This window comes from Gouania willdenowi, chromosome 1 (genome assembly GCF_900634775.1).
Source record: "Gouania willdenowi chromosome 1, fGouWil2.1, whole genome shotgun sequence".
Lineage (NCBI taxonomy): Eukaryota > Metazoa > Chordata > Actinopteri > Blenniiformes > Gobiesocidae > Gouania > Gouania willdenowi.
Window position 1 is genome coordinate 19232137 of NC_041044.1, and position 26430 is coordinate 19258566.

A 26430-nucleotide genomic window follows, 5' to 3' on the forward strand; every position below is an offset into this window, starting at 1 on the left:
TGATTAATTCTTGCTTGTTTTTCCCTTAAACTACATCCTATGTTCTACACATTTTTTCTGCATCTGGAGTTATTTATTTGCACCAGAATCATGTTTTTTTTTCTACACAATTCTTTCTGGAAGTCAATCTCAGTGTCGTATTTGCACATGTTTAGCTGGTTGTACATTATTATTCAATGATGCAAAAATAGAAAGCAGGCTTTAATCACTGGGTGAATGTTTCTCCTGGTTAATGTTTGTTTGTTTTGTACTGCAGAGATACTGAAGGTAATAGCTGCTCTGTTGAAGAACTCACCCCCGTCCCCTGAGAGCATGGAGGTGCGCCGTGTCTTTCTGTCAGACATGATCAAACTGTTCAATAACAGCCGCGAGAACCGCAGGTAGGACACACACACACACACACACACACACACACACACACACACACACACACACACACACACACACACACACACACACACACACACACACACACACACACACACACACACACAGATGCAGGTGGGATTCACACTGGTGTGTCGTTCCAGGAGCCTGCTGCAGTGCTCGGTGTGGCAGGAGTGGATGCTCTCCCTGTGCTTCATCAACCCGCGCAGCACAGAGGAGCAGAAAATCACTGAGATGGTGTACGCCATCTTCCGCATCCTGCTCTACCACGCCATCAAATACGAGTGGGGCGGCTGGCGCGTTTGGGTCGACACCCTGTCCATCACACACTCCAAGGTCAGCACGCTCATTATAGACACACACCACACACACTCTTTAGTGCAACCTTTTGCTCCTGTTTCTGGTTCCTTCCCTTTTCTTTTTTTTTTAAACTTCCAGTTTATGACACACACACACACACACACACACACACACACACGCTCAGCCCAAAACATATAGCAATTATTTTTGCTTAAAGCATTTTTGATGCAACTGTAGCATTAGGCCCCACCCTCTCCTAATTGTGGTTGAAATATTCCCACAAAGCCATCAGCTCTATCATCCATATTCATTTCAAGAAATTAGAGAACGTTTATGTGGAACTTGCTAACTTTTAGTGAGCCCTCCTCTTAGTGCCCATCAGATTAAACGCCAGTGATCATAATGCCAAAGCAGGTTGCAGTGTAAACCTGTGGGAATGAATCCCCTCAGTCCTTCTTCACTTTATTTACATACAGAGTGTCTTTCTTTTAATGTAGCACAGATAAAAATAAACTCCTGGCACTTTGTGTTTGCAAAAGCTGACTTCAGAAAGCTGCTTTAGAAATTCAGTGTTTATATCACATTTCCCTACTCGGTTCCAGAGCCCTGAAGTATTTGAGGTTGGTGTCAGATTGTGGTCGAGGGGCTTTTTAACCTTGGCAGATTGGAAGTTGAGTTAAAGAAGTGCTCATGATATGCGACGCTGCACTGAAGCGAGGGGGCTGCTGTGATCGCTGTTGCCCAATAGGGGGCACAGGAAGACTGCCTGGGAGAGCCGCATCTGGAAGCTGCTGTGTGTGTGCGTGTGTGTTTGGAAATCCCAGCATCTCTACACACCTCATAGCAGTGTAAAAGTGTGTTTTGGTTTCAGTGGAAATGACCATACACAAGAACTTTATCTTTAAAAAATATTTTAAAGCATTGTTCTAATGGTATGAAGAGTAAAGAAGAATAGAATAGAACTTTATTTGTCATTGTAACAAGTACAGCAAAATTGCAAAAGCCCTTCAGTCAGTGCAAACAAGAAGAATTTTAAATAAAATAAAAAAAGAAATAAAGATGAGTGCAAAAAATAAAATAAAACATCAGGGTGAGAGCAAAAGTTTCAAACAGTGAGGTATATTGTTTTTGCTGAGGCACATGGTGTGTTTCCTTAGTGCTTAGAATATATAAATGAAATGTTATATTGTGATGGTAAAAAAAAAAGAATTGAGGTAATTAGTGACATAAGAATAAAAAATAGCAGGATATTTTTCATTGGCTTTAAAGTTAAAAATCCACTAATGTTCTCCAACTATTTTTTTGTATCTCGTCATTTTCTTTTTTGTTCGCTTTAATTCTCATTTCAAATAGCCATTTTCAGTTGGTTTTTTTTGGACACAGAAATACAAAATTATCCACGAAAACACTCGTCATGATGTTAAATACAGCAGTTTGCATTGATTTACACTACTTAAAAAAAAATTTGTTTGGACATATATATTTTTAACATCAGCAGTTTTCAATAAAGAAGTACATTTAGTTATTCCTGACTAAACCTGCAGCTCCTTCTGCCTTATTTTTGCACATGAGTAAAGCTCATCCCTCTGTCGTGCACAAATGGGTTAGTGTAATTGCCTTCTGTTCTTTAATTGTGCATGATCATCATTGCCGTTTCTTCCTGGTTTCAGTTTCACAATCGCCAAGGAGTGTTTCCCTTGCACAGTGAGAGCTAATAAAACTCATGCACTGCTGAAGCACTCATACACTTGCACCTACAATGCAGTTAGCCGCTTGTGAATTGGATAGCGGATGCTAGCCAACGGGACGCATGCATCTGCTGTATAAAAAAAAAAAAAAAAAGAAAAAAAAACCTAAAGAAACTCAATTGCAATTTTATTGTCCCGTTTGATAGATTTCCTGCCACCTTTGTAGCACCAAAGCACTTTGTCACTGTTGCTCTCTCCTCCCACTGCTGCAGGGCTCTTTGTGTGCGTGTGTGTGTGTGTGTGCACATTATTGTGTACATGCGTGTGATTTTGAGGAATGTGAGTTACCAGGCACCGTTTCTCTTTGCCCTCCTCCTCTCCTGGGCCCCAACGAGCCCTTCTCTCTGAGCCCATTGAATATTCATCAGAACCGTGCTGGAACAATCAGAGAAACAAGGCCTCATAAATACAAGCAGCCCACTGGGAACTTTTTGATAAGTGTGTGCATGCATTCACAAATATTTTCTCACTCCATTAATAATAATATTTTTTAAAAAAAAACCCTTTAACCCTGTTGGAACTGGAAGTGATGTAAGGCAATGTGGCATGCTTCCATTTTGTACTGGGAGAATTTTGCCTCGAGGTCATTATGTTTTCACTAGTGAGTATTTTTATCTGTCCTACATTAAACCATATTGCAAATTCCCAAGAAGCCAATCGTTATCTGGCTACATATAAAAGCAAGAATTCTTTTTTGGTTTATCGGTGCAGGCCTTGGAAACTCTGAGAAGCAACTCTGTCAAGTTTGACTTGAATAGAAGTAGAAGAAAACTGCTTGTGCAAAGTGGGTGTACTTTAATGTCTGCCATTTGCCTTTAAGTTTATGTACATGTGCCTCTCAGAGATGACATAACACAACAGTACGCCTGCTCGTTCTTCTGTGCACAAAAAAAATCAGTCTGAGATCAAGAAGTTCTCCCAAACAGTGAGTGATCTGTGTGAAGGTCTCTGTGCCTTTAACACATCATTACACCTATCGGACACCACTGAAATAAAGCCACAAGATCTTTTTGCAAAATTAGGCAAGAAAGTGTTAAATGTATCGATTAGTCAGTTTTAAAAACTGTGTCCATCCACGCACGCACGCACGCACGCACGCACGCACGCACGCACGCACACACACACACACACACACACTTTAGCACACAGATAAAACAGTTTATGGCAGCAAAATTCAGCAGCTGTATTCATACCGATATTGATCCAATACAATATCAGCACAAATAATTTTATTACTTATTTTGATCAAGTGATGTTACTCAAACAGAGAACAATAGTCAGCAACAGTAGGTTACTTTGTTGGAGTGTGAACGACACTCAAGTGCTGGAGCGGAACATTTTATCTTAGCGCTTATGTCGGAGATTTTAGATGCAGTCTGATAAAATCCGATATTCGCTTTCTGGCTAATATCGGACCGATATCCGATATCAATATCAGATCGGGACACTTCTACTCTTTTGTCCCACTTATTTGTTTTTTTTTCCCGTGTTCCAAACATACCCTGTACTGTTCTGTGTAGATATCGGTAAAATATTATGTTGTTGTTCCTGTGTTTGTCTTGTATGTTGCAAAATAAGAATAAATAAATTAATTACATTGAATTCCTTCAGATGAAGAGATCAAATTGTTTTACTTTTATTAATATTGATTATACGACCTGATAAACATGGCGTTGGCCTGCACATTGTACACTAAGCTCTGAGAGAGGGAGGCTAAACTTTAGATCCCTTACATGAACTCAAATTGGATTATGGCTCAGCTTACATCACCACCGTAAAAGCAGCAGTGTTTACATGTCATTAGGGCTGGGCGATATGGCATTTTATAAATACCGCGATATTTTTAGGCCATGTCACGATACACGATATATATCTCGATATTTTGCATTACCCTTGAATTAACACTTTGATGCACAAAATCACACCAGTATGATGATTCTATATGTCTACATTAAAACATTCTTGATCATACTGCATTAATATATGCCAATTTTAAACTTTCATGCAAAAAAGGGGATATCACAACTAAGTCAAAGTTGACATAACTGTATTTATTAAACAGTGAGTTGCTCAAACATAAAATTGTCAACAGAAAGTGCACGTTCTGTGCAAAATTGTCACAGAGACATTTCAAAACAAGACATTAGTGCAGGATGCAACTCACATGGCATTTCAAAACACAAAATTAAAGTGCACTTTTTGTACATAATGCCACTACAATATTTTAAAACAAATAGTGCCCTTTTGTGCATGTTGTCATTAAGATGACATTTCAAAAAAAAAATAAATTAAAAAAAATTAAAAAAAAGTCCGCGAGTTTAACGGTATGGTCATTTTCAACACCGCACAGACTACAAGCTGCGATATATCGAGTATATTCGATATATCGCCCAGCCCTACATGTCATGATTTTAATGGTGTGAATTGAAACACATTATCAGGAGGTGATGAAAACTCCCTAACATTTCTCTTATTTTAGTTTATCTGCACACTTGACTCTCTGACTGTGATTGTTTCATGTCGCAGAAATTTGGGGGACCACAGAACTACTAAGAAGACACTTCCTTACCAAGAAATGAGAAAGAACACAAGATAAACCGGCACGAACAAAAGTGCAGTAGCAGATGCAATTGATTTTAGAGAAGGGATTGCATTTAGCTAATCCAATTAGAGCCCTATGCTGCCCTCTGCATTTCCCCTTGATTTTGTGGTTGCTCTTATCGTTCATCTAAGCAGCTCCCAGATTCTGACTCGGGGTGGGGTCCCACCCTCCCACCCTTACTGTAACAGTTCATGTTGGTTTACAATAAGCGTGTTACGCAGCACAATTATGTTGATTGAAGAAACTGTAGTTTTGATAGTGTGATCTTTGTTCTAGCCAGGTATATCAACATATCCTACTTTCTTCCAGTTGTCAATGATACATTTGTGCCCTGTGGAAATCCAGAGTTGTATTTACAGTAAACAACCCAAAACTGACACAGTGAAGTCTTTCAATATGTGTGTCCTATGTCAACGCTTTTCAAATCTCTGGTAAGATCTAGATGTGCTGAGCCCAACCTAATACCATCAAACCTGTCACTAGAGGACCCCCCCCCACCCATGCTTTTTACATTACCATAACATTTACCCATAACCCACCAGGGCCACACAGATCCATGCAGCAATTAGATTAGATCAGCACCAATGTCGTAGCCACCCAGGGCAGTTTCTAGATATTGTGCAAAGGTTAAACGCTCCTTTTAAAAACCACAGATATACATTCTACCTCTGTCTAATGTTAACAGGATCAGTTACACAAACCCTATTTAGCTCCATCATACATCATCCATGTACAGACTGCATCCTGGATCTATGATGTTATGCGCCACGCAGCCCTCCTGCATAATTTCCATAGCGCTGCACCCCGAATGCAGCCTTTTAATTGCTAAAAAATGTTAAATGTCAAATTAAGCTCAAACTAATGGGGTAGAAGGTTTCGCAGTGTGATCACTGACAAACCAGCAGCAGCAGAAAGAGAGTGAGTGCTCGTGTATTTAGAGCAGGCGCTGCACTCAGAGAGCAGCTATGGATTACCAATCACTGCATCCCACTACAGAAGATTAATGAGCACCCATGTAGCAGGCTAATTTAGAACAATAACGCCTAATTAATTACAAATAATCGGCTTCTTTCTTCTCCCTTTTTCTTTCTACCTCTCAATGGACTCATTTTCTTTCTCATTGTTTGCAGTTTCTGTTTCGTTTCCCTCCTAATCTTTGACATTTCTGATTTTCCATGTGTCATGCTCTGTCTCTGTCCACATAGCCTCTGGCAAAAAAAAGGCTGCAAAGTGAATCTCGCTTCAAAACCCCCCTCCAGCCCCCAAAACTAGCAACCCATCTTTGACTTTCTGTCCTCCGAGCCCAGTGATTAATGCTGGGTCTTAAATTAGGCGTGGGAGGATTTGCTGATGCTGGACACGCACTCAGCACAGCGAGGAGACACTCACTAATAGTATCTACTGCTAATCTATGACTGCTTACATGGATGGGCTCTTCCTCAAATGCCACTGTAGACCGTTGTCGTTATAGACTAGCAGTCTAGCCTAAACATATCAGATGGTGAGAAGACTGATGGAGGTAAATAGGCTGTGGGTAGCGGCACACAGGAGGGATAAAAAAAGGGAGATGTTTAGTAGTTGGCTGTAAATGATCCCAGTGGTCGAGCTGTTGGCGCAGCAAAAGGGCATTTTGAGACTAGTTTGAGAAGAGTGCGTTTGTTTCACTGCAATATTTGTAATTAGAGTGAAGCAGAAGTGGTTTAAAAAGGAACAGAGGAAATCAGTAGAACCAGAGGTGAGAAACAGGTGGCTGTTTTTCCTGTTAGCTTTTACAACTTAAATATGTAATTATTCTCGAATGAAATTATTGCAGCATGTTATGAAGTTACCCATCCATTCACAAGGACACAATTCTCTATATAGTCCATCAAATACCTTTTATTCTCCTGATCAAAGGTAGGGTAGCAGGGGGCCCGATTAAGACATGCCACCATTTGAGCATCATTTTGCAGCTAATACACAAGATAAATAACGCACGTTGCTATAAACAACTTTTTTGGTTCTGTTGAAGATTCTCAAACTATTTTTGTTATGTCTTTGGAAAATACAAATGTCTTGTAATGTATTTATATAATATATTTTTGCTTACAAACTTACAATTTATTTTGACAGATTCTTTTATCCAAGTTAGGGTTAAGGGACTTGCTCAACATCCCACTGTGATGGCCCAATTTGGATTTGAACCGGTGACCCTCTGATTACAAGCCTGCTTCCCTAACTGTTTTGCCACCACTGCCCTTTTGTTGTTGTATGGTTTCTTTTTTTAATTCAGTTCAATTTTCATTTTTTATATAGCCCTAATTACAACAATAGTCATTGTGTAGCACTCATCACGAGATATAAAATTGTTAAGAAAAAACCCAACAATTCTTCTTAAACATGCATCAGCGATGATGAAGAGAAATAACTCCCTTTTAAAGGCAAAAAATCTATAGCAGTACCAGGCTCAGCGGTGGCAGCCATCTGCTTTGACTGGTGGGGGTTAGTGGACAGAAAGAGGAGAACAAACGGGGTAAAGAGATAGAACATCAAAGTATCCCAGACGAGTTGAGCTGGTCAAGCCTTTAGGAAACAACTACATTGCCCATAATATCTCGAGAGAACTTGTTTTAAGCAGCAGTAAATATAAAGATTTATAATTTGTCATGTCTGAATGTGCAACATTTTATTGGTAAAAGATTTTAGGAGATGCAAAAAAAAAATTTCAATACGCTGTCTGAATATTGTAGTTGCTCAAGATTCACACAAATACAGTGTTGAATGCAGATTTTTGAAACTGTGATGTGTATTTTCCAATTTTCAATCAACAAAGATGGACTTGATCACTAATCTGAGCTGGCAAAACAGGATAATAGAGCTTTGTGTTTTGTGTTTTCAGGTGACTTTTGAGCAGCACAAGGAGAATCTGTCCCGTATGTTTCGTCAGTACCAGCACCAGGACTCCACAGGCTCAATCCGCACGATCTCGGGTGCCAGTGCAAGCTCAGAGGTGGTAAACGGGCCCCCTGCAGAGGAAACGGCTCCCTCCACTGTCATTGAGCTTACTGTGGACGAATCACCACAGAATACTCAAGATTCAGCAACAAGCTCCTCTATCACCTCCACCCAACCAGAGAGCAGTGATGAAAGGGGACAGACATCTGTTACTGTGTCTAACATCTTGACCAGGGAAGAAGAGCCAAAGCCTCTGGACGAATCTTCCAAAGATGATTCAGAAGTTGGAAAAGAAACCGAAGAAACTGTGAAAGACAGCTCTGAATCAGCGGAACCGATTGAAGTGTTGAAGGAGGAAGCTGAGAACGAGACGCCCTGTGATGAAAGAGTTGACACCAGCCAATCGGAAACAGTGGAATCAAAGGCAGCAGAAGTTGATCAAGAGTGTATTCCCTCAATGAATGAAGACTTACACACTGCTGCAGGTAGTGTTGACCCATCTGAGAGTGACCTCAATGCAGGTGAGTCATCGGCCTCCATAACTCAAGAGTCTTTAAATGAAGCTGATCCACCACCGGTCTCAGAAGAAGGAGGTTCATCAGCTCATCCGGATTCTACATCAGGGCTGGAAAACAGTCTGATCAGTGGAGTATCTGTTTGCAATGAGGACCTGGTTGATGTTTCATCAGTTAGTGACCAAGTCCACCCAAGTGATGCAGAGGAGAGTCCAGAGGAGTCCTCCTGCATTTCTGCTGCAGCTGGAGAAGGAGAGAATGGTGAAAAGGATGAAGATAAACATGAAGGAGAGAAGAAAGAGGAGGTGAAGATAGAAGAGCAGGAAGGAGACGATAAACAGGAGAAACAAGAGAAAAATGAAGACAGTGAAACACAGGGACCGTTCATGGAAAGTGATGTTTGTCCATCTGAAATACCTGATCACAGTGGAGAAGCGTCACCCAAAGAAACTGTGTCAGATGAACTCTCTTCCAATTCAGCTGAAACCACAGACCAGCCTTCCACAGAAGGCACCCAGTCCTCAACGGATGTCTCTGCAGCATCAGGTCCCACTTCACTGAGCCAGCCTTTAGAGAACAGCCGCACTGTACAGGAGGAGGCCCAGTCCGCTGCACCTGACAGTAGCATGGCCGCCCCCTCCTCCTCATCCTCTGACTCTGTCAGCAAAACCAAAGAGATCAAGATCGCACGACTGGACGTGACCAACGTGGCCTTCGACACCGAAAGACTTGAACTAAAGGGCACCTCTGCAGTGGTACGCACCAGACTCGTCAATCTGCAGACTTTGGGTTCACATTGTTTTAGCAATCCCAACAGTCCTCTGGTTAATCTCTTTGTTTCAAGGGTCAATAAAACATTGTTTGTTTCAGCAGGAAACTCCTCAGGGCTCATCGGCTCCTGCAGCAGCAGGAAGTACTTCAGGCCAGCAGAGAGACGGCAGCCTGCCCGCCCCTCGCTCTACCATGTTTCGTATCCCAGAATTCCGTTGGTCCCACATGCATCAGCGCCTGCTCACTGATCTGCTTTTCTCCATTGAGACGGATGTTCAGATGTGGAGGAGGTGAGAAAGCATCTTGTGACATTAATTAGACTCACTTATCAAGAACACTGATTCCAGTTTTAAAGTCTTTACACTGGATCCCAGTCAGCCTCGGAATAAACTTTAATGTTCTGCTGCTGGTGTATCAATCTGTGAATGGGTTTGGTCCAGAATACATCAGTGAGATGTTAGTCAGGTATGAACTAGGAGTGGGAACCAATGACGTGCCTTGACCACTCGGGTTGGGTAGGCACGTTGAAAATCGAGACCACCAATGACAATTTAATATGTTTCTGCTGTCAAGTGTTTATTCAGTTCAAATCAATTTTATTTGTATAAAGCAGTTTACAGCAAAGTCATCTCAATGCGCTTATCAAAATATAAAATTCATAATAACAAAGAAAAAACCCAACAAGATCCACATGAACAAGCATTTAGCCATCTAACAAAATCAACATCGTAAAACACCATTAAAGAAACATAAACAATTATTTAATATAGATACATACATACTCTCCCAACAAGATATATCTCATGACACGGCAGCGCATTCGTTGTTTGTGTTGGAAACACAGAAACACGGAGAAAAAGACAACAACTCGGAACAGCGTCGGTGAGCAGCATCCACAAAGCCAATCCTTCCTTTTGTATCATTCACTGGAGAAAATATGAACAATTTTCTGATCTTACCTTTGCTGAAGCTCTGGTAACTCAGGTGTTGGTCTCCCATCTTTTAAAAGCTGTCGTTTTTCCTCAAAAAAAGTTTCTCTGTCATTTCTGGTGCTGTCATCCTGCCTGTAGTGTTATCCCGCCCACTAGCTAGAGAATGTAGCAGCAGCGGTCACATGGCATCAATACACTAATGTACTTTGAACTTACATATAGCATTTAGCATAGCACGCTGCCTTTGGACGTAAATGGTTGCCATCTTGGGGACCTGACTGCGCATGCGCAAACACGTAAAAACACGCAATGGGAACAGAGGCAGAGGAGCAACGTCCCTTTGGGAGGGGGCGTGGCCTCCCTCTGCCTGACAGCGGAGTGAGACTGTGCAGCTGTTCCAGGAAATTGCGCTGTTTAGTAATTTGGGCTATGAAATGCACAAAATGTGGACACTTTCAAACTTATAGGTACTGTAGGCTATTGGAAATGGAAAAATAAATAATTTATAATTATATTTATAAATAAAACAAATAATCAAAATATCAATTCACCCTTGGGTAGGCACTACCTACCTTGCCTACCCTGATGGCACGTCACTGGTGGGAACCTCTGGGTACCATGCGATACGCGATACAAAGCTCACGATAACTATTATCTCACGATATGACGATACTGCGATTATCGATATATTGGTCAGAAATCAATCTACGATAATCTGACATAACAAGAAAAAAAGATTAAGTGAAAAAATACAATTTTTATTTTATATCTCTGAAAGACAATAAATTGAAAAAGTGTCCTATGAACAGTGACACTATTTTAGTGCAACAGTTCTGTAAATAAGTGTAAACATACCAATGTAAACGAATAAGTATCTCCAATAGTGCTTTCTGTAAACACAAAATAGTTTATTTCTTACCAGTGACACCATTATAGTGCAATATTTCAGTAAACAATATATTGGTTCCTTCAACAAACAGTGACAACCGTTCTGTGAAGATGTACTTGCACATTTTAGTGAAAAAGCAGAAAAGGTTTTAAAAAAAAAAACTTTTAAATTTAAAAAAAAATTTTTTAAAAAAATGCAGCTTTTAGTTGTTATGCTGCAGAGTGGAACAAACTGCCAGCAGAGCTGAAGTCAGCATCCAATACGAACATTTACATTTTTTCTCTACTGCGCATAACTGAGAATGATATTTTTAATCATATTATTGTTGATTTAATGCTTTTACTGCTGATCTTAAGTTCTTATTGATTTTTAAATTGTTAAATGTTTTCTGTTGCACTTTTTAATAACTAGTGCAGTGCCTGTAGAAAGTATGTATTGCTATAGAACATTGGAACATTGGTCCTACCTCTACATTGATGATGTCATCAGTACTACCTCCACAATGATTATGAAATCCCTATGTTCCAATGTTCTAATATTCTAACTGATGACATCACTGTAGCGTTAGGACTGATGTCACTGTAGAGCTAGGACTGATGACATCATCACTGAGTCCATCGACTGGGGCGTTGAACCAAGCAGCAGCCTTGTTGATCCACAGAGATGTTTGAGGAACACAGACACTCAGACAGACAGAAACCCCTTGCTTTTATAGAGAGATGTGAAGCACATTGAATTGCCTTGTGTATGAAATGCACTATACAAATACATTTGCCTTGCCTTAATCCTTTTGAAACAGAGAGATTAGATTAGTTCCTAACAAGTCTTTGGAGTTTTGGAGTCAGAGACATTTGGGGTCATTTTTATTTTTTTTGGGGTCAGAGTTTTCATCATGTCAACTATCTTAACCTCAGAAATGCTGCTGTATTTTTCACCTGAGTAGTTCTAAATCTCTACATAATGTACCAACTTCTTGATTAGAAGACCTTTTACCTGAGCCACATATTGTAAAATAATGTACTCTAAAATGTGATGAACTGTATTCTACACATAACTTGCAACTCCTTTAATAATTAGGACATTTGCAAAAGTCACAAATGGAATTTTAAGAGAGTTAATTTAAGGGATTGTTTTAATGAAGATTGGAAAAAGCCAAGATAATAGATTTCCGTTTATCTTATTTTCACACAGTAGACAATTTAACATAACACATAGTTATGGGAGAGATACTTGCTACAACACCACACCCTAAATCCGTCCCTTTGCTTTCTTTCTTTCAGTCATTCTACAAAGACTGTCTTGGACTTTGTGAACAACAGCGACAATGTGGTGTTTGTCCACAATAGTATACACCTCATCTCACAGGTGGTGGACAACCTCATCATGGCTTGCGGAGGCATTCTGCCACTGCTCTCTGCTGCCACCTCCTCCTCTGTGAGTTCCTTAATGTATCTGTGATTCTACATTGGCTCTTCAGTCTCCGCCCACAGGAAGTTATCCATCCATGGTGACCTTTTCCAATTACATTAGACTACAGTTAGCCTTTTGCTAACAAGGTTAGTTTGTTTTGGTCTGGTGTGACCTCAGTGCCTGTGGCTCTCTTACATGATCCCATGCTGCCAGTTTGTCTTTAAAAATTACCTGACATTTAAACTCATTATAATTCAGTTATACCAGTGGTTCCCAACCTTTTTTGGGTCGTGACCCTGTTTTGATACCATAAATTTCTGGTGACCCCAGAGACATTTTTTTTCCTCCTATAGTTAGTTATTGATCATGTTTGTTATACTGTGTTATGAGTAAGTAAGAAGATTTTATAGATTTATATTTGCAAAAGTTAAAGTGTAGACTACAGTTGTTTGAGATTTTGTTTTAATTAAAAAAAATAATAAAAATCATTAAAAAAAAAAAAAAAAAATTGTATAGTATAATTTTGATCAGTATTTTTTTTTTCTATTAATTACTAAACATTTCAGGTGACCCCATTTGAATTTGGGGTGACCTTAAGATTAAAAAACAGAATTACACTCATTTTGTTGCTCTGTATCCAAATGTAAAATGCTCTTAAAAATGTAGAGTTTTCCTTGCTTAAATATACATTTTAAGGTAAATTGTAAATAGGCTGCTGTCTCTACTTCAACATGAGAGTTGATTACATCTCTTTCTAATCCATAGGGTTGAAGAATGAAATCACCCTTTTTTTTAGCTTATTTTTGCAGCTTGTGTTTATGGGTATCGTTGACCATTTTTTAAGTGTCAGGCACTGGAGTTGGACAAAAAAACTTGAGCCACATTTTGTTTGTGTCCCAATGCTATTCTTTCTGGTTGAGGTCAGGACTGTATAGGCCAACGTCCTTCACACTAAACTGGCCTTTTGCCATTAGGAAACAAAGTTGGGAGCATCATATTGTTGAAAAACCTTTTGTACTTGATTCAGTTTTATACCACTGTTCAGGAAAAGGTAGAAAGAAGCAAATTATTTGTGAATACTTTGTTGTGTTAATATGTTTATGGATCAATACTTAGCTTTGTATGGGTATGTGCATTTTATTTATTTATTGCAAAAAACTGGTTTTCAAAATGTATATTTTTACTGAGACTGACACATCATGTAGTATACAAAGTATATAATTACTAGGGGTGTGCATTTCCATGAATTTGACAATACAATACATGATTTGCATGTCACAATACGATATATCCAGATACTATATACATCGCGATATATCACAATATCAATAATTACAAATTTCACCTTTACAAGTACAAAATGGTATGAAATACAATTTATTTCATTTTTTCTGAACTTGCGAGAAAAAGTAAATGGTAACTAGCTGTAATTCAAGTACCAATATCTAAAATAAGTGGTATGTTTATCAAACTGTCAAATTACATTTCATGAAAAAAGTTCCTTAAACAAGTTTGGATGTTCTACGGCCAGACCCGCGGAACGTCTCTGCGCCCATTAGCACGTACTATGTTCCCGAGAATTTAGTCAAATCAAAAAAAGGTCTCAGAGTCTCTTGACATCTGCTCATAGAATATCCATGTCAAATTACAGCCCGATTCGACGAGCATTAACGGAGGAGTAGTCATTTGAAAAATGGGGTCCCCGCCGTGGCACATACGGAGTAATGGGCCCCATTCATATATTGGTATGTGTCATTGATTCGGTACCACCAAGTGACGCAATATTTGACTCACAAATAAATGAGAAAACGACTTTAATGGAAATTGCCGAAAAAAGGGCTCCCTCGGACCCCTAGACGAATTGTGCGAGGCATAATAGTAATCTACGTTAAATTACCTTTGAAACGATATATCTCACGACTAAGTTCCCAGAAATTTGGAAAAAAACATGTTTTTACGTTAAATTAAATGGTTTTTACGTTAAAAACATGATTAAAAAACATTTGGATCGATATGATAATCGCATGGTGAAATATTGCGATATATTGCCAAATCTATTTTTCTTACATCCTTAACAAGTATGGTCCAGGCTGTACTTTAAAACATAATTATCTGTTACCTAAATGATAATAATTAGTGTTCATGGTTCTGTTGCCATTGTTTGTATAAGTTGAATTTGAAACACAATTAACAGTGTTGGTGTATAATATTGACGTTATCTTCTGTTAGCTTATATCGATCCCCTTTTCTTTACCACCAGCATGAACTGGAGAACATTGAGCCATCCCAGGGCTTGACAGTGGAAGCTTCGGTCACCTTCTTGCAGCGCCTCATCAACCTGGTGGATGTTCTCATATTTGCCAGCTCGCTGAACTTCACTGAAATCGAAGCAGAGAAAAACATGTCCACAGGGGGAATCCTGCGACAGTGCCTTCGCCTCGGTAGGCAGAGGCAAAACATTTCTGACTCTGTTCTATGTTGTTCCTTTGCTTCCTTTGAGCCTTTAGCTGCCTCTCTCATTCTTCAACTGCTTCTTTCCCCACTCATATCAACTCCATTTTATCTGATCATTACAACCCAGTATCACAACAACACTTGAATATGGCTGCTGGTAGAGCGAGACGCCCATAATAGCCTTGGCTGTTGCCGTACTGCAGGGTAGCCTGAGGCCTCTGTCTGCCTTCTGTTACAAACCATTAATGTTTCTTATGACAGCCCCGAAAACCCCACAAATGCTGAATAAAAGATACTGCGCATCATAAATTATTGAGGCATACACACACGCACACACAATACATGTATGTACACACGCTTCAAATTCATACAATGTTCATTGCATCTTAAAACAAATATTCTTACATGTAATGATGCATACTCAAGTGTTTCTTTATGCTTTTCCGTGGCCTGGGTGCAAATGGCACACATACAGAAGCTCCCAGACTGTGATTTTCTTGCAGAGAAAAGTGATGCTACTGTAATACATGCTCCATTTTGGAAAGCAGCCCTCATGAAATGAATATTTGATGAGGTATGCGTTCCTCGTTGCTGGCACCTAATCTGATTTTGGAAAACTGTAACAAGGTTTTAGCGTCCCAGCCCCTCCCTCTGCCTCTCTCTTCTTTTTTTTCCCCTTCTCCTAAATGGTTGTATGAAAGAGTGGTCTTAATGGAAAAGGCGAGCCTATTTCCAGACAGAGTAATTCCCTTCTTCGTAATCTGAATGCCTCAGCGTTAGCATTTGTCAGTTGTCAAGCATAAAACAGCAGGGGTTAGAAAGGGGCTCCACAGAGCAGCACTACATTCAATTATGAACCCCTAAGCGTGCCAGCTTCAAATCCTCCTAAAGATACGGCTTGTGGCGAAGGGTGCGCGACTGTTGCTGCCGACTCAGCACGTGCACACTCCCCGGCAGCATCATTTGTTATGGGAGCTGCACACAGTGGATGTGATTCAAGAGCACAGCCGTGCACCGTGACCTTGGGAAGAAGGGGTGGAGCAGGGAAGAGTGAACGATGCTGCCAGGGTTGGTCCGAGCGCTGACCTCATCCTGGCCCCCACTTTTCACCTTGTTTTTCTCTCTCCTGCTTTTTTCTTGTTCAAATTGTCCGATTTTGTGCTCGTGCTACTTCTGTATTAGAGAGATATTCACTGCCCTTGACATTTGCCTTGTGCATTTATTTATATGATGTCACCTAATATCTCTCACTGCGTGCGTCCCTAGTGTGTGCTATGGCGGTGAGAAACTGTCTGGAGTGTCAGCAGGCCCAGGCTAAGCATGGCGCGGATGCCTCAGCTCACAGTTACACTACAGCGCCAAATCTGCGAACAGCCAAGTCGGTGTCTGCGCAAGTGAGTAACTCAAATCTAATCACTTTAACTGCTTTTTACAGTTTATTTGTTGTTTGAAATATTTTACATTTGTTTCTCTTTGAAAATGTGAGGTTTAGAAATCCAGTCTGGGTCGTTGTCATCCTTTCTTGACCTTACTAGTGAAGCACGTATAGCTTTGTCCTTTGTCTTGTTGACCAGCAGCTACCAAGTGTTATTGAATTATCTTGTATCTTATTACATTACCACACGGGCTGCTATTTGTTACACTAGACGGTCCTTTGTCACTGCCCACTTTGATTTCATACAGTGACTTCCAGTAAAGTCACAATGTTCTTCCCTGAACTGGGTGTTAATGCTCATTCATAATTCAGTGACTCCATAGAAAAGCCATTACATTAAAGATGTGATCTCAGGGGGTGTGGGGTCCATAAGGTGTACCCACTATCACTTCCTTTTTTTGGTTGTCTGCTGTTAGTGATCTACTTTTTTTTATTTATTTCCTGAGTCATTTTATTATTTCCTCATGAATGCAGAGTCCTGTGGACGCAGTGACAGGTGGCATGTCTCCAATCAGAGACCTGGACCGGCTGCTTCAGGACATGGACATAAACCGCCTCAGGGCCGTCGTGTTCAGAGATATTGTGAGTTACATGTCAAACACATTATGTCAGACTTTGCACAACCGCACATCACTCAACGTACTCCCTCGCAGCTTTTTCCAATTTTGGTTGTTTTTTAAAGATGACACATCCACGGAATATATAGTGTTGCTTTGTTTATTTCAGGAGGACAGTAAGCAGGCCCAGTTTCTGGCTCTCGCTGTGGTTTATTTCATCTCAGTCCTCATGGTGTCCAAGTACCGGGACATCCTGGAGCCCCACAATGACAAGAAACAACCTCAACGCTCCCAGTCTGTTAGAAGCACAGGTACTGACACACTGAGGGATCTGAAATAATGGGTGGTAAACCAGTTGCTTGGTGATGCACTTTGCTCACCTGCTGCGAGGAATTCACTAAGATTACAGCAATGATTAGTGCATGTGCAGAAGTGGTGGAGACCGTCCCTATTTAATTTAGCATTTTGCTCGTTTAATGTGGAGACAGATGGACTTCTGTCTGCTGCAAAAACATTTAATAATGTAGAAAACTAAACTAAATAAACAAATACATTTGAAGATGATCTACTGACCATCATCCAGCAAGTCTGACCTCCTGAATAGTGCTGTGTCATTACACTCTCATATGTGAATATTGTGCCATCACTGCATAAATTAAGCATCTGATGCTCCTTCCATCAACGCTCCATGTTGCTGGTGCATTAAGGGGTGGAACATAAAATAATAAAGACCATCTTTATTATTTACATAGACTTTCTTGCCTTTTACCCACAAAACTATCTCCCACCGTAACTGCTATTCACAAAATTTGCTTACTTTACACAGACCTAGCAGAATAATTATAAAAATAATGGTTTGGATTTATAGAGCACTTTTTTCTAGGAAAAATTGTGTTACAGAAACCACTATTCATTCACACCAGTCACTCACACCAGTTATACCAGTGGTGGTAAGCTACAATGTAGCCAAAGGTGCCCTGGGGCATGCTGACAAAAGCATGGCTGCCATTTTGCGCCTACGGCCCCTCTGACCACCACCAACATTCATGAACAATTTATACCCATTCATACGAAGGAATGTGGGGAAGTGCCTTGCCAAAGGACACAACGACAATGACTTGGATAGAGCGGGATTCAAGCCTTCAAGCCTTCGGTTACTGGGCAAATTATTCTATCATTGAAGTCTTCATAGCCTGGTGCTAAATGTTTTTGAGTTGTAGAAAAGGTATTTGCTACAGAAAAGTATTTATGAAGTGGTTAAAGATGCAATAAAATGGCTTGGAAAATGAATTGTAGTTTCAACAGTTATTTTAAAGCTTATTGTTCTATTTTTTATTTTTTTTGCTAATTACATCTACATTATCATTTCAGATAGCAGTGCTGTTGCAGGCGGAGCAGATGTGGAGAATGGCTTTTCTCTCCGGCGCTACGATTCAGGCATTGGCGACGACCACACCTCAGCCGCTGCCAGCGAGGGAGACCTGTCGTCTTCTGGTGGGCCCGACGCCATTTCAGAAGCCCTGTCTACCCTGTCGTATGAAGTTCGATCCAACCTGCCCGCTGACTCCAAGGGCAAGAACGTGAAGGACATCCTGCGCAGCCTGGTGAGCGGCCTAGGTGATGATGTCATGGTGGACCCAAGCCTGCTGCCACCTGCGTTCATTGGAGGTGTCGGAGACCTGGCCAGAGAGTCGTCGCTCCGCTCCCTGTCCTTTGATAGGTGAGGGCTAATGGTAGTTTACCGCATGGTTCAGTGTTGTCCATCACTCCAAGTCCATATGATGTACAGCCCTGGGATTCTCGTGTTGTGCATCTGAAAGTTTAATGCCATCGCTGACATGGTAACTGCAGGGGACTTTTAGAAGTCAGACAACTCGGGGTGGGGGTGGGGTGTAGCAAAGCTTGAAAATCCTTCTGTAACACAAAACCTTTTGAACTGGGAATCTTAGAATCTGAATCTTTCCATTGTTCTTCCTCTGAGCTGTCAATGCAGGTTGTCATCCTAAGCAAATCGCCTCGGTATGAACCTGTGCGAAGGAAAACAGGAATCCTGTCTGGGGTGAAGTAACAGACAAAGCTGACAGGAGGCTGTTTCTTTTCACTGTCCCACTGATATTTAACAACTCTCTCTTCCACATCCCTTGCTTGTCTCGGTCTGTCTCACATTTAAAGGGGGTTTCTCCATCTCTTATCTCAGATAGTCATGGGATAATTTGCATTAACTCTGGAAGAGTGGGGTCTTCAAAAGCAGAGCATAGGACTGAAGCCACAGACGGGCCCAGGTGAGGGAGGATGGTTCCAGGTCTGGTTTGCATTTGGAGGAGTCTATTCTCAGACATGTACAAACAGCAGAGGGGGGTCGTTTGATGGCAGAGAGGGACAAGCGGGAAAGACGGGAAATAGAGAATAGTGTCGAGTCCAAATTCTTGTTTATTGGAAAAAAAACATTTCTACATTTTCTTTCCCTCTCACCCATCAACACACTGACTCTGTCTACCCCCAGCTGTGGGAATTTCACAGCATCTCTGTGATCGCGTGCCTTTATCTGAGGAATGCTTTGTCAGGTCTCAGGGCGCTTCTCATATCTGGGGGATTAGACTGGCTCCTGTCCGCTGAGCTCAGTCAGGAGGAAAAGGGGAACGTCAGGAGAGCTGGAGAGCGTAGGCTAACAGCTCACTAGGTGACTATGAGAGCCTCTGCATCTTTAATTCACTACCCAGGCCTGGGGAGCAGTGTTTTCCCAGCTTCCTCAAAAGAAAGAAGTGAAAGGAGCATGAGGCATGTGCATCGCAATTCTCTTTTTATTATTTTTTTTTGTTTTTTTTTTTTTTTTTTTTAAAGGATTTTTTTTGGCTCTAGTGGCCTTTATATGACAGTTGCTTGACAGGAAAGGGGGTCAGAGAGAGCAGGGAATGACATGCAGGAGAGGGTCCCAGGCCGGGAATCGAGCCTGGACCCGCTGCAGGTGAGGAGCTATAGCCTCTGTACATGGGGCGGGCGCTCTACCCACTGAGCTAAACACCGCCCCTTTTTATTATTATTTTAACAAATAGCAAGAGAGTTAAAACAAGATCACTGGAACCAAGTAAGCAATAGATTTTCAGACACTTGTATTTATATAATAAATATGTATGTGGTTTTCTGGTAAAACATTTTCTACGATGAAGGCTTGTTACCTAGACAAGGGAATGTCTATCGTCCAATCAATTTCATACGCACAATCCATTTAAATTTATTAGAATTATGATTTTAATTAATAAAATTACTTTGTTAACTGGGATTTGATCAGAATTTCTGGCCCAGTTCTGACTTCATTTTGAGTGTGTGCTGGTTATAGTACTGGTACTGTCTCAATTCACACATACCTGGATTATAATTCCAGTAAAGTCATTTTGTCTTTTTTTTTTAAATGTTTAGTTTATTCATTTATTCAGACAACTATATTTTTTGGAAATTTACTCAAAGGGAGAGTACTTTGAAGAACTCGTCAGGACACATGAACGCAAACACTAGATGCCTTTGAGGAAGACTGACAGTTGGCAGTCGAACCATGTCAGGAGATCAAAGTAACATTTCCTGAAAAAATGTCTGAATAAATGAAAAGTTATCTTACCTGGATTATAGATGTGCAAACAGCTTATCTTATCTATAGAAATAACTTGACACAAACTTTCCATACATTTGTCAGTGTGTGTCTTCTGTCTCTACATTATCCCAGATGCATTGCACGCACAGGCTCTTTCACACACTTAAACGCATGCACACTACTACCACCTTATTAGACTGTAGAGCTTCCTCTTCTGCTGCCATGTCAACCAGCTGAGAAGCAGACTCTGAAAACCTCTGCTTTAATCAGCCCCAGTCTTTAGCAGTCAGAAGATGGGCAGAACAAACCCTGTCATGATTCTTTCCCATGTTTCTTTCAGTATCTGTCTGGCAGTCAGATGCTCTGCCCTCCCCCCTAAGGGTAACTAACTGCTGCTGATCCCAACTTTCCATCATGTCACCATCAGTGCTCGGTGTATTGCAGATGGTGCTATGCACGTGGGGCCGACTTCCAAATGATAAGCTGTCTTCTTTCCTACTGATAGAAAGATACATTCAACTAAAGATTACCAACAGTGTCAGATATTTCGTTTAAGGTTTATTAATTTACATTTTTTCTTTTTTTAAGTTTCGAGACCTCTTCACCAATAACGATATTTGTAAAATGTTAAGCTTGTATTTATTCTGTTTACACCTTTTTATCAGCTTGTTATCTTTGTGCTGTTACTACTTTAAACTAGGGCTGGGCAATATATCTAGATTCAAGATATATTGAGTTTTCTATTTTGGCGATATAGAAAATAACATTATCGCCGTTATTGATATGTATATATATATAGTAGGAATGTTCACAGCATTTCAATGTTAATAAAGTTCAGCCTATCAGACTGTAGTTACCTAATTGTATTAAGTAAGTGGTTGACAAGTGGGTATTTTAGATTTTTTGTACACTTGTCTTAAAATATAAGGGAATTTAAAATATCAAGATGTATATTGTATATTATTGCCATTTTGAGAAAAAATATAGAGCTATGGCTTTTGGTCCACATCACCCAGCTCTACTTTAAACCACATTTCAGTAGTCTTCTTTATCTCCTTTTGGCTCCATCATTGCTCAGCATATCCCACCAGTTTAAATCCCATCACTGCAAACCAGAGCTAAGACTTTGCACTGACATCTCCTGCCAAAACATGGCATCATCCCTTATGCCCAAGCGGCTGGATTTATGACACCGCTGTATAGAAAGAAGCAAGGATCCCCTAGATAAAAACTGGGAGGTGGGTCAGAGGGTGAAGTATCCCCACTGATTTATTTACTACTGCAGACCTGCTAGATTTCTCCCATGCATTTCTCAGCCATGCCCCTGTTATGACAGCCGCTCTGCAAATATTTGCTGACACTAAGCAGAACTAAACAGTGTCATTGTATGAGTCAGTGATTTAGACTGTGTGGTTTAGAAGTCTGTATCTGTGTGTTGGACTCCAGGATATACATGGTGCAGTTGTTTGCATTCCGGGCAGCAGACACTGCATGCATGTGAGAGCTGACGTACAGATGAGTTGCATGCATGTGTTGTTATTGCAGCGGTGACACTGAGCCTGTCGGATTTAAGCACGGCATGGGGTTAGGGCTGCTATTAGCATGTTCTACATGATGGCTTGTTTAAGTGAAGCTGAGTGAATGGAGACTTTATCACTCTGTGAAAATCACCTGCTGCGATGCACGACGAAGCATGCATTCAACAGGCAAATGAGCTGGTCGGTCCTGCAAGTGCACATTTAATCTTTAAGCACTATTTGAAAACAAATTACAGAGGTTAATAATAATAATTAATACTGATAATAAATCAAAATACACAATTTTTGTATGAAGAAATGCATACAAAAACCCTTAGGTTGTCACATAATGCATTCAATTACAATGATTTATTATGGTGATTAGGAGATAGATTAACCAGTGTTAACACAGTAGCCTTTGTCTTTTGTAAAACAAAATATGATCAAACAGTGTTTTTGCACACATTCCAACATTCTTAGAATTCTTTGAAATATTAATAAATTGTTTTATATATCCAAACAGCAACATCAATCAGTTTTTGATATAAAGTAAATGTTGGTATATTAATTGACAATTTTATCTAAGTAGTAGTTTTAGTTTCATTTCTCCAGTGTATTGCACACACACACATACACGCGCAAAACAGTTTAGAGACGGAGCACAGGGGTTTTATTTTCAGGCCAAAGATGAGATGCCGGCGAGCTGTATGATTTCTTTTTTTTTTTTTTTTTTAAAGGGATCCTCCACTGTTTTTACAAATGTGGCCTAAAACCTTTGAAAAGTCCTTATTAGAAGATCTATGCCTATCAAAACACATTGTTTTGCACCCTGTTTGTTTTATCAACTTTTAAAACTGTGATTACTTTACCCTGTGCGCCGCCATGTTGAAATGATGTCATTGGTGACGTAAATCACCAAGCGACAGTTCCATCTCTGCTGTTTCATAGACGCCATGAAGAAGAGAAAAGCAAAAAATCCAGACTTAAACCATTAAACCATACCTTGAACCATTTCTGACAAGAACACCAGCAGACAGATTCAACTTGGGTCGGCATTAATGAGCAGTCGATCCTGGTTACCTGTATTTACATGCACGGAGCTCTTCTTCTCTTCTTCATGGCGTCTATGAAACAGCAGAGATGGAACGGCTCACGGATTTTGTTTAGCAAATTTCAGTAAACAAGAGGTTTACATCGACTTTTTTAACTTTTACTGATTTTTAGAGAAACGCAAAGCAGCGCATGTTGTCATTTTGACTGAAAAAGCTGCCAAATGATCCTAAATGCTTCACCTTCTATAGGCTAATCACGTCACCAATGATGTCATTTCAACATGGCGGCGAACAGGGTAAAGTAGTCCCAGTTTTAAAAGGGTTAGGGTTAGGGTTAGATAGATAGATCTTCTAATAAGGACATTTCAAAGGTTTTAGGCCACATTTGTAAAAACAGTGGAGGATCCCTTTAAAAAGCAAGTCAAATACTGGGGTAACTCAGCATACTTATAGAGGGGTTTCTTGTGTACAAACAATACTAGTTAGGTATACCATAGTTAAACCAGGATGGACACAGTTTTGCTTCCTGAATTCTTTGCAAGAAACCTTGGTGATGAGTTTCCTAATTCACCGAATCCCAAAATTCTTCACCAAATTGAGATGTGTTGATCATGTAGTCCTTTGGAGTAAAGAGAAGTCGATATGTTTAATGCACCACATTTGAAATAATTGAAACTGAATCAGAATATTGAGGGATTGTGGGCGTAAAAAAACTAGCTGTGGCATTTAAACAATGCTCAGTTGATACAAACAAAATGAAAACATCAGTTGCACCAGTAGTAGCAGCCGGAACCATTGATACAATGTGAGTTATTGAAGGCTCTGATTACACCTTCCAAATGTGACAGCGGGTATCTTCATTTGTTCCATTTTTGCTAGTTAAACTCTCGTAACAGTTCCTCTTGATTGAACGTACACCAAATACTACCATATTTTTCTTTGGCTGTTTGTCTGCGTTCTGACTTGTGCAGTTACAAATGGTCGTCTACATTGTTGGTTGCAATGAGTGGTTACTCAAGTGTTTGTTTGTCTGTCGTCTAAAACTAGCCTGCCAAATAAAAAACTATTCTACGGTTAATGACACAGGCTGTGTTCAAAATTGCATACTAACGTACTGTACACTACACACTCAATGAGTATATACTGTCTACTATATACTGTTAGTATGATTAGAACGGTGACCGTTCCCACTGAAGTATACTTCCAAGTTTCCCAAGATGCATTTCAAACCCACAACAACAAAAACCTGAGGCTAAATATCTGCGTTAATTTTCCACCTTTGAAAGTTCTGCAAGTGCAAAAGTGACCAATTAGTATATTAACATGTGGTCATTTCATCCAAAAAACTTACGGACACACATTTCCTGTGCTACTGACTAAACCTCTGGTTAACTTCAAAATAAAAGCCCTATTTACAATGTTGTATTACAAGTGTTTAAAACTAATGGAAGGATGTTTGACGGTCCCAGGACTATTTTATATTCCGCTCGCAATGCATCATGGGGAAGTTTTGAGTATGACTAGTGTGCCCACCGTGCATATGGAAATGTCCCGATATCGTATACATCCAGGTATTTCTCGCATACTCAATGTTTTCATACTATCTAAAGTGAATACTACACACACATTTTGATGTCAGATTCAGTATGAGTAGTACGTTAAGATGCGATTTCAAACACAGCGACAATCTTAGAAATTAATAACATTACGCAGTTGACTATTTTTTCATTAATTCTGAAAATCCATTGACAGGATGATCAAAATTGAGCATTGTGTGAGAGTTTGTGCACTTTAACTTGTGTATACACACACACACACACACGCACACACACAAAAATCACTCAATCCTACACTTGTTTGACTTGAAATAGCAGAGATTACTGGAATCGCAGCGTTGACTGCACTTATTCACTGTAGGTTAAAGCTTTTAAATAATTCAGCCTCAGCGTTGCAAAGACACGCGCGCTCCTGTTTGGGGGGTTGAGTGGGGTTGCTGCTGACTGCTGATTAATCGACTGGAGCGGCCCTCTCATGATAAGTGTGGCTAATGACCTGCTGAATAATTCACCGGGCTTTGCTGGGGAGCAGATGGAAAGCCAAATGCATGCACTGACATGTTCACTGGCAGTCCTACACACGTTTTCTACGCTAGTTATTTGAAAACTATACAAAAAACCAACAGGAAAACCTTCTTCCAGCCTCCTCACATCAGTAGTTTTCCACGTTTCTCCGTCCCACTTATGGCCTGTTGACACGTGGGGTGCTTCTTGTCAGCGCCGCCCTTGCCTTCCTGATAGCACCATCCCGTTCACTTGCTGTCTGCCGAGATGAAAAGTTACCAGATGCTTCTATATCTCTACCCTGGATGCTTCTGTCTCCACCTTTTTCCTTTGGCTCTCTCTGCAGATTCCACCGTGTTGTATGATTGCGAGCGTCTTTATGTGATGCTGTGAGCCTTCTTAAGTATGTGTTTGTATTTAAAACATCACCAGTTATTCCCAGGGGATCCTACTCTGGCTCTTTTATTTTCTCTGTAAGCAAAACTCAGCTGTCAGGGTTTATCACGCTCAGGATTTTTAAATAGATGTGATCAGGTGTCTTAAATCAGCCAAGGAACGCCTTTGATGGAGCAGCTCTGAATCCATCTGTAGCACAGGGAGCTGAAGCCTAAATGATTCTGTTGCTATGATACACACACATGGACTCTTTAAGAGTTGTTGGCTGTTTTATACTCCTTGTTTTTGTTCTTTTTTTAACATGAGCACGTTTTATACATGCGTCTCCATGTCTCTGTAAGTCTGCTAGGCTTTGTTTTTGTGAATGGGAGCAGTAGCTGGTGATTAGATGCTGCCTCCCTATGTCAGCACTGATAAGCTCCACTAGGCTGCCTTTGATATGGTCAGTGGTCTGTCAGAGCCCAGCTCCAAACTGACAGCTTATCTGCATGCTGCACTCCTCCCAGCTGCTGTTTGCCGGATGGAAATTGAACCCCGCTTTACTCGTACCACATGACAAACACTTCCTGTTGCAGTACAGGGGAGCGACCTCTTCAGACGCAGCATTACTGTCATCAAGATAAACTGGGGATAATGGTAAACTGGTGTGGTGGCGTTTCTTTGTAGTTGAAGCTCAGTACTGTAATCACCATTATCACCTTTTGTTGACTGTCGAATTAGTAAAACATCCCTGGAAATGATTGAATAGAAATAATAATCATCTCCTCAACAGTATCTGAAGATAAGAAGATGAGGGGATGGTAATTTCCCAGCATGAAAATATGATATTCCCACCAGCTCAGATTAGTAAAATATGTATTAAAATATGTATTTAAAAACAAGAGC

The 26430-nt window shown here is 40.4% G+C and overlaps 1 protein-coding gene across 8 annotated transcripts in view; it reads left to right on the plus strand.

Moving 5' to 3' along the window:
• lrba (LPS-responsive vesicle trafficking, beach and anchor containing) overlaps positions 1–26430 on the plus strand; it is a 222265-nt gene that overhangs the window by 48985 nt on the left and 146850 nt on the right. For 4 of the 8 annotated variants that reach the window (XM_028469572.1, XM_028433844.1, XM_028444348.1 and 1 more), the window contains exons 20-29: positions 257–380; positions 531–723; positions 7916–9241; positions 9357–9547; positions 12359–12512; positions 14749–14929; positions 16209–16336; positions 16852–16959; positions 17104–17245; positions 18306–18654. In XM_028469572.1, the coding sequence (XP_028325373.1) occupies positions 257–380; positions 531–723; positions 7916–9241; positions 9357–9547; positions 12359–12512; positions 14749–14929; positions 16209–16336; positions 16852–16959; positions 17104–17245; positions 18306–18654 (2896 nt within the window). The remainder of the gene's footprint in view (positions 1–256; positions 381–530; positions 724–7915; positions 9242–9356; positions 9548–12358; positions 12513–14748; positions 14930–16208; positions 16337–16851; positions 16960–17103; positions 17246–18305; positions 18655–26430) is intronic. The other 4 variants (XM_028445918.1, XM_028446752.1, XM_028441326.1 and 1 more) reach the window with 2 other exon arrangements.